The sequence below is a fragment of the Apteryx rowi genome, unplaced genomic scaffold (assembly GCF_003343035.1).
Source record: "Apteryx rowi isolate R43461 unplaced genomic scaffold, aptRow1 scaffold_624, whole genome shotgun sequence".
Taxonomy (NCBI): Eukaryota; Metazoa; Chordata; class Aves; order Apterygiformes; family Apterygidae; genus Apteryx; species Apteryx rowi.
Window position 1 is genome coordinate 453,949 of NW_020450899.1, and position 17,582 is coordinate 471,530.

At 40.4% G+C, this 17,582-nt stretch overlaps 1 protein-coding gene across 1 annotated transcript in view; it reads left to right on the plus strand.

Annotated features, from left to right (window-relative positions):
- The window catches only part of CHRNA7 (cholinergic receptor nicotinic alpha 7 subunit), a 44,387-nt gene that overhangs the window by 18,953 nt on the left and 7,852 nt on the right, over positions 1-17,582 (plus strand). The window contains exons 3-5 of the mRNA XM_026084017.1: positions 5,544-5,588; positions 10,220-10,329; positions 17,480-17,559. Of these exons, the coding sequence (XP_025939802.1) occupies positions 5,544-5,588; positions 10,220-10,329; positions 17,480-17,559 (235 nt within the window). The remainder of the gene's footprint in view (positions 1-5,543; positions 5,589-10,219; positions 10,330-17,479; positions 17,560-17,582) is intronic.

Here is a 17,582-nt window from a genome sequence, read left to right on the forward strand (position 1 = left end):
CTGACCAAAGTCCATCTAAGCTTAATACAGTATTATGTTTCTGATAGTGGTTTGTAGTACATGCCTAGGAAATAGTAAAAGAGCAGGGGAATATTAGTGATAATTTCATCGTATACTTTCCAACCCCTAATGATCAACTACTTGGGACTTTTTTGAGCCACAAGTGATGGTGATCTTTTTGTGTCTAAGCTAGCCATCTAGCTATGCCACTGTGTGTACCTAAAATATGAAATTAGCAGTCATTAAAGAAAACAAGTGAAAAATCACACCTACATAAACACTAATACTAAAATACAAGAGTAAGAATCTCTTCTATCCTTCATGCAGCTGTTGTAGGATGACAAGATTAAAATAAAGCTTTAGCTCCAGCGTTCTTACCAGAGAAAAGGTTGAATGTGCCCAGTTCAGCCTCCTTTTCTTCACCACAGGTAGTGGGAAAAGGGTACAAAGAAAAAGTCAGCAAAGCTAGTCTTCTAGAAAGCAAGAGGAGAGAGAGAGGTTCCCTCCACCCTCCCTAGGAAGGCACAGGGCCTTCGGAGATTTCCCCGCTAGGAACTGGTGCTACTTCTTACTGAAGGCGAGTGTGAAAGCACAGCGTAACATTAGCGTCCACAAGCTCAAGAGTGGAGAACCTAGCTGGGCTGTGGGGGAGAAAACGTCTGTTTCTTCCAAATGTGCATTTCCTTAGGGGCCTTGCAGATAATGGCTAAGAAGAGGGAAAACATTGCCTAGGAGCAGATGAGGGTGGGAGGAGGGAAGAAGCTTTCTTTCTGTAGGGTATGACAGTGAATATAAATTCTCTCCCTCCTCAGGCCCAAGGTGCCTGCAAAGGAGCATTTTAATGATGAACAGCCACGTTGCCTCGCCCCGTGCCCAGAAATGCAGTGTCTGTTGTGGCCCTGAGAGATGTGAGTGCGGAGCGTGCCTGCAGAAGGAGCTGAGCAGGCCCTAGTATATGAGCAGTGACAAGCAAAAAGATTTCTGTCAGGTGTTTATTCTCTGAAAAAAAAGTAACTTCAGTCATCTGGAAGCAGTTTGCAAACTTGGACTGAATTGTGTTGAAAAGTTTTGGTCTAGAAGGGCTTGTGGAAAAACCAGAAAACTGACATGGTTGGTGCTGACGGTTCCATCAGTCCTCTCTTTCCATCAGCCCAGTGGTTTGCACTCTTACTCAAGACACTACTTGTCATGGTCTCAGTTCCTCCTGTTCATGCTATTACTCTCTTTTAGAAAAATGATTAAAAAGTCTATAGAGCAGGAAATAAATCCTGCTTTTTTCAATGCCTGTGTTATTACCAGACTAGAGGGTAATTATTCTTTTTTTCAATAAATGTTTAATTTCTTCTCTCCGAGAGGGGAAGGAATGTGATGACGCCCCCCCCTCCCCCCCGGTAGCACTGTGTTTTCAAAGAGGTGGCACGACAGGAGCAGCTGCTCCCTGAAGACAGGTCTGAAAACTGCCACAGGCAGCAGCCGTCTCCTCCCAGGAACCCCAGGCACAGCTGCCCGTCGTTGCTGCGGCTGGCTAACCTCCCTGCTGCCTTTGGGAACATAACTTTCTTTCCCCAGGTCTTACTTTTTCTGTGATTGAGGTGGGATTCTACCATGTAAAAATAATTAAAGAATAAAGCTGGATTTGAACTGCAAGAGTTTATTCTGGACATAGCTTTATGTAAGTCAGTTGGAAACTATGCCCTTCTTTCTAGGTGCCACATGCCACTGCCTGCATGCCAGTCTATGGGCATGGAGACTTACTTCACTTCTTTTTCCCCTTGCTTTTCGCTGCATAGCTTTTCTAGTGTGGATACTAGGTGCACTGTCATCCCTTTGAAATTATATTCTTTTACGTATTTTGTTGAAGATAGGGTAAGGAAAAGATAATATAGAAATCTGATGTGGGGTTTTCAAAGGTGATCAATCTGACAATTTGTTTAAGGTTAAAAGGTAGGCAAAAACAGAGATGAGAACTGGCAGGGTGGAAACAGTGTGAGTGCCTTCAAAAACTTACAGAAATTTTTGATACCTCTGCCTTCAAAAATGAGTGAAGGACCAGTCAAGTCTCCCTGATGTCAGCTACCTGCCCTTCATAAATTACACAGCCATAAAATTACATGATAATCAGTCCGGCAGCAGTTTGCTTTCTGCAGTGATGCCGAGGGTTGTGAATGAGGTAGGCAGAGGCAGCCTGCCACCTTCAGCTGCCGTCCTGCCTCACTGCCCCCTGCCTCGCCACCTCGCTCAGTGGCACCACCACACCATCGCAACAGCAACTGCCCCCAAGCAGCTGCTCGGGGAAAACACACACACCAGCTCCAGCTCCTCTTACTCTCCACCACTTACTCATCCACTTACTGGCCTCATTTTCTGGTTGTTTTTCCCAGCACCTCAGGCTATATCATGAAGTCCTTTTTCTTCCCCCCTTTATATTAGAAGTGATTTGTAATAGGAGCTGCCTTGCCTGCGTGTCCAACACTTTTTTGTAAGTGTTTACAAAATATTGTAAAGTGACAAAAAAATTGGTGAAGTTCTATGAAGCATTCCAAGTCCTCCAAACATGTCAAGGGGCAGTACTGCACAGCACTGCTGAAAAACATCAATGTAGTTTGCTGTAAAGCTTTCAAAACAGCATCCAAAAGACTCCCCTGGCCAGGAGAAGCGCTGGAGAACGTCTCTTGCCCCCACCATTCACCAGCTTCGCTCGCGCGGGCTGAAAGGAACAAAACCTCTAAAATCAGAATCTCTCCTCTGGTGATGGGCAGAGTCAAGTCAGTAATGACTAAAATTTTATAAAACATCTTCTCCTGGGAAAAACACTATAAACCAAGCCTCAGCATGCAGCAAAGGTTTTCTGGCTGAGGAACAATGATGGGATTTATGTTCAAACACTGATGAAACCTTAAATATAGTGATCCAAATGGGAGCTATTTTGTTCAATATACTCTTTCAGGCTCTAAATGTTTAAAATAACTGAAAGAAACACCAGCAAAACAGCATGTTTCATCTTCATTTAGGGCTTGTCTTCACTGCAAGAGTTATTTTTGAGTTAGTACTCTCAAGATACCCTCTTTGAGCTGGGCTACACTGAAGGGTCACCATACAGAATAACTCCTGGCTTTCAGCGGCTGGATCAGTGTCCCTGACTATGCCCGCAGTCTCCTGCGGACGCTCCTGAGCTGCCTCTGCCATGCGTCCAGAGTGCTGCCGGGGCGGCAGGCGGCTGAGTTGTCCTGCCAGCAGCGCACTGGATTCAATGCTCCTTTGCTGCTATTCAAAAGGGAACTTTTAAAACATCACTGACCTAGTGCTGGAGCCATTTCTGTGCAGAGAGAGATCAGGCCAGGAGTAAAACGTGAGCCTAACTCAAGAGTTTAACAATGCAGGAGCACAAGCCATTCCGCTAATGGTTTGGAACAAGTTTTCCACAGCGTAATGGATTCTGAATTGCTCTGCACCTTTGGGTAGCCGTTTACCCCTGTGCACCTACCCCCTGCCCGGCAGCGAGTCCCACAGCAGCAGTGCTCTCGCCTTCACCCAGGTGTAGTAGACAAGACGTTGTGCCACGGAAACTTGGCACGTTCACCCAGGACAGCACTCAGGGCCTTGGGAGAATGACACGGAGCTTTTAATGATAAGTTATCACCGGTGAGGTTTGCATTTGACCCCAAAATGGCTATAATTAACAAAGTACATACAGGTTTTATATATCCTTAATTTGCAACACTTGTTTAGTTCATGATGGTGTAAATGATCTCTTGTGCATTGCTTCTTCATTCATTCATGAAATAAAGATCCTGTGCAAACTAGTTTTGTTGTGCTGTAACAACACATGCAGGTTGTTGAGAGCGGCATCAAATTAACGTTTGTATGGCTGGAGAATGACAGCTGCTACTACAAATCAATTGCTCCTTTGACTGGCTGACATGTTCAGCAGTGCCGTCAGCACTTCCATGCAGCAACATGAGGTACTCCTAGCACTAAAGGGTTAATGAGACCTGTTTCTCCAGGCAGCCATTTAAATGAGTCGCTCACTTGAGGTAGATCTGGTGAAAAAGTAAGGTTCAAGGAGGCGGTAAGGCAGAAAATAAAGAGGAAAAGTGCTGAATCACTGGCTATGATCTATGCTTCCCTATATATTTCATTTTATTTTATTTTAAAGGACAGTAGGAATGTGCATTTGCGGCAGACTCTCTTCATGCACTGTACCACTCTTTGCCTATGTATCTTTTTTATTTGTCTCATGCTGTACATTTAGTTGTGAGCATACACAATCTAGTAACACGCCTGTACCTTTACTGATGCTGCTCTTCAAAAGGCTCCACTTGCTTCTAAAATACCATTGTCTCTGGCAGCCGTATTTGGTTTTACATGCTAGGTAACTTTTTCCTACTGTGCTGCCCTAATATGGGTTCAATTAAAGGTCTCTCAGTACTTTTGTTCACTTAAAAGTGCACTAAACAGCAGCAAAAAAGAGTATTTACCTTTTAAAGAGAGCTTTTTTTGCATAAAATGTGATTAAACCTTTTCTGGCCATTTTTGGGGGGGTTAGGAACAAAATTTTAAGTTCAGGGGTGACAGATTTAAGTTTAAGGATGTAGACACATGAGCAACTCTGACGGCCCATGCTATACAGGTAACTGAAACTTGCTATGACATTTCTTTAGACTAAATGAAGCTCTGGCTGGTGGCCTTCAGCAGTGAAGAGCTGTGTGCTGGACAGGTATTTTGCATTCAGCTCAGCAAGTGCACAATAATGACAGCATAGAGTGTATTCCATTAGCTTCGCACAACCTGAGTGGATATTGATATGGTTTGAGGGATGAGTAATTGCTGGTACCTCCAGAGAAATGAGGTCACCAACATTTTCCTGTGTCTGAGAAGTGAAGAATTAATCTTTCTAATTAACTGCAGCATTAAGATGCCAATTCTGTCACCTCAAGTTACATCAAGTAGTCGCAGGAGGCAAGGGGGAAGGCCTTCAAATTGTAACTTTTCCAGGCAGAATAATAATGTTTTGCCCTGACAACAGTTTTCTGGTAAAGCTGCGATACAACACTTTTATGTGGAGTTCCACTGAAAGCAGTGGCACTGCTTGCCTGATAAGAAGCTACTCAGTATGGCCTCAATGTGCCACCTGCGCTTAGTCCCACTGTCTGTGCTCATACTGTGTCTATTCTCTGCATACGTCTGGGGTGTAAGGCAATTAGTGAGAGGCTGCTCCCAAGCAACGGTGAAACAGGCAAACTGTAGCATAACCTGTTTTGCCTTTGAGATACTTATTAAAGAAGGATCCCCAGGAAAGAGCCTGGCAGAAGGATCTCCTCAGGGGACAACTGGTTTGATTGTGGCATTATGAAATGCACTAAAAAGCACCCATGAAAACTTCTGTCACAGTGAGCAAGAGGCAATGATTCTCTTTGTTTTAAAAGGTATATTAGCAAAACTATTTCATAATAGTCAAGTATATTGATTGGTGTCATCTTTCCTGTACGATACTAAACTGTGTTTTGTTTTTGTCTTCCTCCTATCCTTCTCCTTCCTCCCAGGATGAAAAGAATCAAGTATTAACAACAAACATCTGGCTACAAATGGTGAGTTTGGGGGAAAAAAAAAAGTATCTTTTCCGCTGCCTCAGTCTTTGAGTTTAATCTCATGAGGGTTTGAATTTTATGAAGCTTTCAAGCTTTTGTTCTCCATCTTGCTATGTAATGGACAGCTTTGAGGTGAATGGAGAACTGTAAGATTGAGGTTTAGGACTTGATGGTGCTTCAGGTATTTCTGAAACTTCAAGAATTTGAGTCACCACATCTGAATGAATTATAAACTCATTGTAGTCGATTTAGTCACTCTAAACTCTAAACCAACATAAGATACTGGTGTCCTAAGAGTCCCAGGAAGGTAACTACAGCTGCAAGTTCCATCACCCATTTCAACAAATCCATTATGTTTTGGTAAATCATTTGGTTGTGAAAGGGAACATATACATGTATGAAATGCATTTCTTGCACAGTAACTGTTGTGATCAGCATTCTGGAAATCTCCAGATAGTTCTTCTGATGTAGAGGAAAATTTATTCTAAAGAAGTTCATTCACTCCTGAGATCTGCTGCCATTCTTCTGCCTGAAGGCCTCTGTTTTTCTATTTGCTTTGCTTTCAGTCTGCCTCCTTAAGAGGCATTTTAATTAAAATGGCCATGCCGTTCTCACGTTGTTCAAAATGCTGTCATTTAAACATAAATCATCATCAGAAGTTAACTGCTAAAGATGAAAGCTTTTTATGTTACTTTTTCAAACTCTGTATCTCTGTTACCTGGCTAAAATGGCTACTGGAACATAGGTTCAGTTTCCTGATGTTCAGCTGTGAACTCTCTACATTCCCTAGTTTCCCAGTTTCTTTTGCATACGCATCGTGTTTATTTTTCTAACAATAGCTTTATTTTACTTTTTGCTGCAATACAAAAAAGCCCCCCCCCAAGTTGTCACAGAATTTCTGGTTCTCTCTTATCACTTAACCAAACTCTATTGCCACCACAAGATAATGCAGCAGAGAGCTTTGCCCGCTGTTAACTCATGGCTGACATTACTGGGCAGGAGTAAGTTTCACCCACTTTTTAATAAATGGAACAGATAATACAATATTCAAGAACTTGGTAAGGGTATTTTGAATTTCTTTTCCCCATCAGTTTAACTAGCAAGAGAGCTGCTCCTAAGCGAAGGAGCCTACACAGCTTTATTCTGCTTGACTGGTTATCTTTTTGCATTAGTTCGGTACTAAGGCTTAGACCGAACCAGGTGCTTCTACCACCCTGACTACTGTGGGCTCCTAATGCTTCCACACAGAATGTCTACTGTAAATCAGTGTTTCACAAAGAAAAGAGTAATATGGGGAGCTTTTGCCATACTATAGAAGCTAGGGTGAGAATCTGTCATACTTTAATTTCTATCTATATTAAAGAAACTGAACTGATTGGGTTAAGTAAAGATTTAGAGAAGAGTTTTATTACTCAAGACACTCATGCTGCTTCAGTAGAAACTTTACACCTCTCAGTTTCTTCAGTCGGCTCATTCAGTTTAAATGAATTCTTTTTCCTTTTATGATACCATTTTTATAGAATGCCTCTCTTGCACTGGTAGGCCTTAGGAAACAAATGAAAGATTAGTTTGGTGATCTGCAAAGGACAGCATGGCTATGCCATTTATTCACAAAGAGAAGCTGACATGGAAGAAGCATTCAGCTCATGCTGTTTACAGACTTGTTTTACAGTAAGATTCAAACTGTCAGATGTACTATTTTTGGCTTTAAGCTACAAAGACAACAGTTGCTATGATTTCTTCCCAGGATAACAGACAGCAGTTCATACTCAAGAAGCTATCATTTTTTTGTCTCTCTCTCTTATCCTACAGTGTCCTTATCATTTCTGAGATTTTTTTTTCCCAAGGAAATTCTTGATTCTTTTAAATATTCACTGTATTTTTTTGTGATTTATTCACCTTTGTACACGCTCTATGTGGAGCGTGTTAAGACAGCAATGGGCAAATCAGTTGATTACTACAAAAAATTTAGCCACTGCTCATGGCCTCCGAAAAAAACAAGAACTGTGTTTGTGCATTAGCTATCTATTAATGGCATGCTAGATACATTCAAAGCATGCTTAAGGTAAATGGATGTCATTTGATTATGCTAAATAGTCTGAAATCTTAAGACGTCTTTCCCTGAATGTCACTCTCCACTACCTTCCTTGATTTAAGTGTGTATAATCAGAGATGTATCTTACATATATTTTATCTAATCATCATTGAAATACTAAAATACAAAACTAATCTGAGAAGGAAGGGAATATAAACCTAGTATTTATACATTTAGACTTTTTGGTCCTGAACACTATCTCCATGGTGATACTGTTTAGATTCAAAATCTTAAGTTTGATCTAAGTTATAGCAGGAGCCTTACCTAGTCATGCAGATTAATATTAACCCCAGTACTCCTAGCTGTTCTCTATCTTACTCTGCATCAAACATACTTTAGCCACAGTGGAAACTGTAGCTCCAAAGTTAAAACAAAATGAAACAGCTTGTGTCCAGCTTGACAGGTATGGAAGTATTTCTACACATGGCTAAACTGAGCAAGCCCAATCTGAAATACCTAGCATTATTTCCAGTATGGACTTCAGTGTCAAGCTTTCTATCGCCCCTTGGACAGTCTTTACACCATTCAGTGTTGCACTAGGCTATGTTGTACTGGGCCATGATAACTGCTAAAAGAAGCTATAATAGGAAAGTATTGGGTATATCACTATTATTTTAATGGAGTTTAGACAGAAACCAAGAGGCGAGCCAGCTCCACACAGCCTGTCGGGTGGGCATCGGCTGCCCCACAGACCACGAGTCCCCAGGCTGCGCACCGCCAAGCAGAGAGGGGCTTGTCCTGCTCACTCGGGCAAAGGCAGCGCCCAAAGAGAGCCCCGGTGTTTAAACACCATGCCTCCAAACAGCACGTACGTACATTTACATTGCTGGACTTGGTAAAAAACACTGGTGCTGTGAGAATCTCACTATTTCTAAATCCTGTGAAAGGATGAAGTGGTAAAAAAAAGTAATGACTTTTTGTAGGGATCAGCAAGTTAATATAAAACTAAGAATTTAATTGGTGATGCATTTACTGTAAAAATGGACATAAGATTTCTGGAAAAAAAAAGAACAGAAAATGAGAAATAGTTGATCGGCTTATAGAAACTGCCTGTGCACAAGAAATGTACAGGTCAGATAATCTGTCCAGGTGATAAGGCACTGCAAATTTGTTGTAAAAAATGAATGAGATAAATCATGGGAGCACATGCCAACAAACTGTATAGCAAAAGCTTTACAAAATGTGAGTGTGTGATAAATATTATTATATGTGTTACATGCACCAAAACCAGTCATTTACAATTACTGTTCTAGAGACGCAAAAAAGAACTTGAATCCATGCAGTATGGGGCTAACCGGGGACTTGTTTGGTGAATGAAAATGAATTTTTCCTTTGACTGTAAGGCAAGGAATTGCACAGAACAATTTGATGCGAATGCCCCATGAAAATAATCAATAATATTATTTCTGCAATGCCCAAGGTAGAATTTCTCTGCTACTAATGTCTGTCAAAGACTTTGGCAAGGGCCACTTGACTGCTGAAGTGCTAAGTGGTATACACAACCTATTTGGAAGGTTTACATTTAAAAGACTAACATTTGGCATTACGACAGCACTGCAAATATAGAGAGGCGTTCACTGTAACTTATGTGATGCCTACCGTTATTTGAAGTTAACGTAAATAACAAAGTGAACTGTATTTCTTCTTTACACCTTTTGCACCCACAGTAACCACCCTTACATCCTGACAAGTCAGCTGCCTAGTATGGGGTGAAGCGCGACATCAGGTTCAGAGAAATACAGGAGGTCGTGACAGCAAGTCGCAGGACAGCGTGGGGGAAACAGCTTGCTAGAGCATCCCGGGTGCTCCATGTCACGCAGTTTGGGCAAGTGCTTTGGTCTGTGCTTCAAAGGCAGCACCTGGGATTAAGGAACACTAATGCAGTGAAAGCCCCGGGCGTTTGACTGCGATAAATTGGCGCCTACACCGGCGGGCGAGGAAGGGCTGGGCCAAGCGCTGGTGCTCCTCAGGGCTGGGGCAGCCCCTGTCAGCCCGGGACACGCATCCCCCAGGCTGGCTGACTCGAGGCCACAGCAGCTGCTGAGGCCTCCCCGTGCTTGGCGGTATTAACTATCCTGCCATTGCAGTTGTTCTCCCTCTCAGCAGAGACTGTTGGCAACTCTGCCATGTCTCACAGTTACCATAACCTAAGAATTTCCACCAACAGCAAGCAGAGTTGCCTCTAAAGAAAAATGTAATTGAAGTTAATGTATGAATAATAATTAAAAAAAGCTGTTCCTTCCCAAATTGGTGCCTGAGACAGCATGAACAATAAAATACAAGCACTCCTAATCTTATTTTATAGGCTGTTTTATGCATTGCAGTGTGAATTGAAAAATGAGATTTTTATGCTTTTCAGTGAGCTCTGGCTGGCCTATTTCACCTTTTCTAAACATTTCACTGTCTGAACCTTAATAGTATTTCTTTAACAAAAAAACACTTTTTGTTTCAGGATATACAATCCCCTGGAGAACTACAGTAAACCAGTTGATGGGAAAAGTGACATAACTTACCTTTTTTTGTGTGTATGTCTTAGTACTGGACAGATTATTATTTACAGTGGAATGTGTCTGAATACCCTGGCGTGAAGAACGTCCGCTTTCCTGATGGCCTGATATGGAAGCCAGATATTCTTCTCTATAACAGGTAGACACACTTTTTTGGGGTGGGGAAAGAGAAAAGATAAGGTGAATGACAATTATCCCATCAAAATGCCTAAGTTTTGCAAATCTGGAATACTGGTCTCCCGTTTACACAATGGGAGGTCAAATTTGCAAATACTTAATGACCAAAAACACCCTCACTGCCAACAACACCAGTCAGAGTTTGTCTGACAATTAGAAAACTAAACTTTGCTAGCAGTGTTTAATGCTACAGGTAGTCATAATTTTCTCTTAAATTATTTGCTTGGTCTAAGTATTTGCTTTGAATTCAGGTCTGCAAACTTTTGACTGCTTTTCTAGTTTTAGTTTGGGTTTCACTAAAAGCCAAATAGGTAAATGCCAGTAGGTATGTCCGCATTTCCTCATGTCCAGTTTTGGTGTCACTCTGTCCTTCCCCCTACAAAATTAGCTAGAATATTTGCTGCTCTTCTCTTCAAACTGTCTGTTCATAGCTGGGCTTATTTGAGGGGCAGCGAGATTGCTATCAATTCACTGCAGAAGCTCTGGCTGACATGGATAGATTCACCATTACGTGACAGTGCCCACTGTGCAATTTAGTTAGTTTAAAAAGATCACACAGTATTATTTCTTAAAAAGAACATAAAATCAAATATGAGATTCTTCAGTAACGTGCTTTTTTTGGTAGAGTATGTAAGAAGAAACTTAATACATGGCAATTTTTTGTATTTAAAGTACAGAGAAAATGGGGCATTAAACAAAAAAACAGAACAAATGTTGACTGCTTACTGCCCAGCTCATGAAAGCTATGCATAGTGGAGTCCTGCAACCTTCTAGAAGATTACAGATAATAAATTAATGACTCACTTTTTGTAGCATTTTCAGTAAGCTTTAACTATGGAATCATACTACCTTAACAAATTATGGTAGTAAGTGTCAGGAGAAATCGTGTGCTAGTCCATTTAAGATAGAGTTCCGAGAGTAAATTTACTACAAACCCCAAATCCATCTCAAATAGCATGTTGAAAAACAAAAATAACATTGCTTCTTAAGTAGCAAAATTACTAGCTTTAATGGGAGTCTTGTGCAAAACCTAGGCATACATTAAGCCTTTCAAGCTGAAGTGCTTTGTTAACATTTCTTCAGTGGAACACAGCAAAACTTATGTCCAAGCTGGACTTGTGTTATTTTAGTCTAAGGTATTTTTGCATTTGTTCTGCCAGGTAAGTGTCTCTGAAAAGGCAACACATACTCATCTATGTTCAATTACTTTTTTCTTTTTTTTTTTTTGCGGGTCTACAAATTAGAACAAATAGCCTGCTCAAGCTATTTGTTCATTTCAAAAATGAGATTTTCTTCCATCCTAAGAGACCAGTTTGGGACACTATAGTGTGTTTTCTAGTTAAGCACTGATAATGTATGGGGGAAAGGAGGGGGAATGACACCAGTGAAAGTGTTTGGTATCGCAAGAGCAAAATACGAGGATGTTCGACAGGATTGATGAGATTCACAGAACCAAAGAAGCAGGATTCAGAATAGCAGTATCTAATACTATTGAAAAAAAAGGAGTCCATTTTGTTGTGAATTAGCTCATTAATAGAAATATCTTTTGAGAAAGATTTCTATTGTGATCTCCCATTCACAGCCCAATATATTGCAAAACCCAGTGATACACAGTGACAATGAAAGACATAATTTGTCTGCCATCTTTCGCCTGTTGTCCGATAGCAGAATGTTTATCTCTAGACAGTGTAGGCACAGTCTTGTTAAAGGGCAAAATTATTAGTAAATCTGACAGCGTGACAGGCCTCAAGTCAATGTACATTAAGTATTGTGCTGTGGTTTCTGTTTGCATAGCAGTGATCTGGTGACACAGAAGAAACTGAATAGAAGAAATAAGAGTAGTGTTACCTACACCAGAAGAGTTAGGAAAGTACTTAAGCTTAGTCTTCAGAGCTTGATTATTAGCTTAATCAAGTGACTGTTATAGCCCTGTTGGCTGAGTTTTAAATAGATTTTTTGAAGCCTGAACTTCAAAGACATGAAAATAGAAAAGGCAGCACTCATTTAGTAAAATCTGTTGTATACGTGCATTATTAAAGAGCTTGATAGCACTTAAATTTAGCAGACAATGTTAGTTAAGCACTATTCATACTATCTTCCCATATATCACACATGATTTTGACATATTTACAATGAAATCCCCTGCACTGTAGGTTTCTGTTATGAAGCAAAAAGAGCTGCTGGATTTTCTGTCTGAAAAAGAAGGGCTTGTTCTGACTTTCTGCTGAATCCCGTGAACTAAATTCTTCCCTGAGTTACATGCATGCAATGTCTGCACAGCTGTGGTCAAGGAAAAAAACCCAGTTCAATCACATCAGTCTTGCGAGGGGGAAGGGAAAGGAAGTATATGAACACCCTGGTCTCAGTGGATGCATACACCTTTATATAAGCAGTATCATGCTTTCAACTAGGTCTTTTGTACAATGGCATTGTGCAGAATCATACTATCCACCGCTGAACTACTTCATCAGCTACAGCACCATATGCAAATATGAAAGACAAAATATCCATGTAGACAAGCTGCCATCTGTCCTATATCTTGTACTAATTACTTCTTTGCTCACCTCACTGTTGAACAATAACTAGACCATGAAGTTCACACTGGAGCAGGACAACGATCATTACCACTCTTTGCCTCCTTCCCAATGATATACAAGTTTTCTACTTGCTCCATGTTAGTAATTAAGAGAGGAAAACCCTGAGGAAAAGTAAAGTTCTTTATCTCTAACCATCCCAGGTTAAACAGAAGGCCTGGCACGTGCTTACAACATTACATCTCAACAAGCTGGCTTGATGATACCCCAATTTCCATCTGCCTGTTGTGCACAATGAAGACTCTGTTTCCGCCTCTCTCAAGAGGATCCTGTTGGAGTACAGTCAGCACCCTTAACAGTGGGATTCCCCTGTCTCATTGCTCAAGCTACCCTTTATAAAGATCATTTCTTTGTGGCTGAGGATCTACTGCTGTCTCCAGCATGGATGTAACCACATGCATCAGACAGCTCCACATAAAATAAGCAGGGACCATGTGGCAACCTTCTTAATGATCTCAAACTGCCACTGGTGTAAGCTGAAGCACAATCAAAGCTCTGCTGATGGCAAGCAGGAGTCTCCCTGGAGTGCTGGGGCAGCAGTGGTCTGCCAGGAGACCGCGCGCTCTTCCTGCAGGGCTCTGACTAGGGCAGGGGTCTGGCTGATGCCGCATTTGGGAAGGCTGTGCCTCAGCTCTTTCTTTCACCATATCTCTTCAGAATATGTCGTTCCACTAACAGCGACGACGAGAGTCTCCCTTCCCATCCCTGTGGCCCCGTTACAGCACTGGAAGGGGTCTCTCCTTAACAACTTGCCTTTCTCTGCTGTTACTGTGGGCCCAACTGTGCAGTGCCCCAGGTACTGGAAAGACCGTACATCTGCTCTGCACATGTTTTACTGCTTCTTCTGTGGTACATAGGATACTTTTTTTTTTTTTTGCCCATGGAGACAACATGATACTTTTGTCTTCCTGACAGCTTTTTTTCTGCTGTTTTCCTACCATATGCTGCTAAGAAGACAACCCTGCTCTGTACATCAGCCTGATTCCCCCTCTCCTTCTCAGGAGCTGCTTTTTGTTTCAGCAAGACCTACACAATAGCTGCACCCAATATGTCAGCCGCAGTTATGCTGCCCTTTTTCCATTTGGCGATCGCCTTGATGATTAATGCCATTGTCACAGGTGTTGTTGAATTATAATATTGTTCTAACAGCTCACAGTGACAGCATTTGTCAGCCACATGAGCATTTCTCTCTAGGGCCTACATTACTGCTTTGCTTACGGCATGCTTCAAGTGCTTCTCTCAACGGGACATTCAATGCTAAATGATTTGGGGAGAACTCTGCTAGGGTTCACCAGACCTACTGTAGCTGCCTGTCAAGATTACTTCTTGTTTCTGGTTGAAGCATTGCAATTAGTGCTTCAGTTGGCCATACAACAGCCTAAAAAAATCTTTCAGATGTTCTGTACAAATTTGTTTTCTCTTGAGCATCTTTTCCTGGCTACATTGATTTCATAAATGACAACATTCTTGGGAGAATCGGCCAAATAATTCATTCATTTCCATACTCTGCTGAATAACAGTGTGTATGCCATAAAATGGATACTCTACACAGGCAGTTTAGAGATTTACAAAATAATGAGTTATGACACGTAAATCCCTCTCTCACATACACCACAGACACGAGAGAGAATTTCTAATGGAATTTATGTGTCTGAGATTTACGTCTCAATATCTCTATGTGTATCCAAAATTAAAGGGCCATTTTAGAAATTTTCTACTGCTCTTCATAATACTACTACATGTATGCTAACTGTAGCTCATTCACAATATAGAAGCAGAAGAGTAACTTAATACCTGAATAAATGAAAATACTATTTTTGTGTTAATAGAGGTTTTATAATCATGGCATATTAACTATGACATAGTCATACAGTAATTATTCTACAGTATTACTATCTGGAAAACACATTCATTCCAGAATCTTATTCAGAGTTAGTCAGAGGACGAAGCTGACTATTTAAAATGAGTTCTTATTCCTGTGTGAAATTGCATTGGGAATGTGAATATGTTCTCTTATAGAGACATGGCATTTTGAGATAGATGCTTTCAATTTCCATACACTTCACTAGGGACAGGCATCTGCAATTACAAACCGAAAGGAATTAATGAACAATAAATTCATTTTTCATTTTAATGAATACATGTTTTAATATGTCTTGAATCCTTACACATCTTGCTGCAGCCTAGTAGAGAGAAACTTGCAGGAGCTATCCTAAATTTTACTACTAGTCTATTGTGCTACTGCATAATCTCTGCCATTTATTTTTAAATAGTTGAAGAAATTCTGTTTGTGTTTGAATTGTCAATATAACAACCTAAATATATTAATCTATTCCCCTACATCAGCTAAGGCTTTTTGGTCCTCTACACAGTTCTATTTAATGCTGTATTCTTTAGATTATAAACAGGGGAAGAAAAAAGGGCCAGTTCATCTATGGTTTTTCTCAGGGAACCTAGATCTTGGCCTATGTACAAATTCCAGGACTGACTGTGTTAGTGTCATGTGAGGCCCTCTTCCACCTTCTTAATTATACCAGATTCATTAAAAGTGCTTATTTCTGGTGGTATTATTTTCCAAATAGCCACATAATATTCACTGCTTCATGGAATAATAACATTTCTGTCAGTTATATCTTATTCTAACAGTTTCATTTTTTCAGTTTTTATAATCCTGAGATCGTTCCAGACATATCTCAGTAGGATTTTATCTGATACATACAGCTTTGTCATCTTAACATACTGCAGTAAATATCTGCTCTTAAGTAGCTATACCCCAAAGAAGAAACGTAGCAGAAATGATTTTCTATAATTACACGTGAGCATTAAGTGTCACCAAGTAAAGGCTACTAATTTCATGTATTCTCAACTGAAGCACTGCACTTCAAAAAACAATTAGAAGCAGTGTAGTTTCACTTCAGTTTGTGCAATTAATGTCAGAGAGGGATCCTAAATTTAAAGGTATCTTTGAGTTTTTAATTTTTTGTAAAAACTGAGTTGTTTGGAAAAATGAGTTGTGAATGTTCACAGTAAACCACAACGGTATTATGATGTACATACACAGATCAGAAAAATTTCTCATGAGAGAAATGCAGAAGCTAGACTTTTCCAAAGTCCCACTAGGTATTCTATATAAAGTGTGTATTAAAAGACTTTTCCACCAACAACTAGAATACTCACATAGTTTAAAACAGCCTCAGAATTTGTTTTGAATGTAATAATTTCTAACATGAGTTTAGTTTTCTGAAACACCTCTCCAAAAGAAAGGCATCTATTTGGAAACTATAAACAATACAACAGAGCATAATAGCACATGTCTCATTTTGCTTATTCCCCGTACAAATGAAAGCCTAAGAAAAGAGACTGGGCCTATAATCACTACCAACAGCCATCACACCTGAACTGGACACAAAGCAATTGCTGAACCAATTGCCAGATGCAAGGAGAATCCACTGCCAGTACCTTCCCACTGCCTTCCAGGCAATTTAATCTAGGCACCAATTTCAGTAACTGTGACAGTGAATTGGAAAAGAAACAATTTCTTTAATACATAGGTCCCAAACCTTTATGGATGTACAGACTGGAGTCTACAATAACTTGCAACAAGAACCTACAGGAGTAAATATCAATTGGGCATAATACTCTACAAGCATATATGTATTGCAAAACTAAGTAATCTAAACAGCTTTCATATAGTGATTTAAGTGAGCAAATTTACTAACTTTTTAATAGAAAAGCCAATTTGGTCATTTAAATATTTGAAAATATTTTGTATCCCATCTAGAAGTTTCCAAAATCTTATTGCCTAATAAATTCCTGGGTCGCAGTATGCATGGAGATAGCGTTTGGTGGTAGCTGCCAATTCATAATTTGAAGCACCTTACAAAGTAACATAATGATTCTTTTCCAGTGAAGCAAGAACAGCACACCAGTAGTACTAATAGAAACACTCCTGTACAGCACCATTGGACTAAAAACGTAGCCCTAAAAGGTTGGGTTTTTTTGCAGAACCTTGTTTGTGGATTCTGAAGTAGGTAGTGAAGGCTGGAGCTACGTTAAACAGTCTTTCATATAACATGTAGTAATAATGTTGACCAGTGCAAAGGGCAGGATGAGATAGGAAGCTGGAGTGTTGGTCTTTTCCATGCTCACTAGCTGCTGTTAATGTAGACAGCAAGAGGAGAATAGATTTCCTTGTACAGTTGCTCCAGCAATTTTTAAAAAGTGCTTACTTTGCAAATGGAAGTCAATAGAGCCAAGGTGCGGTAATGAATCTGGCTGGCCAGGAGAGCAGGGACAGATGGAATGAGGCAGGTCACCTTCACTTGCAGCTGTTAATCAGGAACAAATCCGATACTATCAGGCCAGTTACCCTGAGGCCACAGAAAACTGGTGCCAGGAGACAAGCTGTCAAGTTTTATTTTGGGCAGAAATAATCCTTTTAAAAAGAACAGATTCTTCCCAGGTATTATTGAGCCAATCACAGAGTATATAACTCATTTTGTTTCTTCCCTGTTCTAGTGCTGATGAAAGATTTGATGCTACATTTCACACTAATGTTTTAGTCAATTCTTCAGGACATTGCCAATATCTGCCACCAGGTAAGAAGTCAGCTGTTTTGATA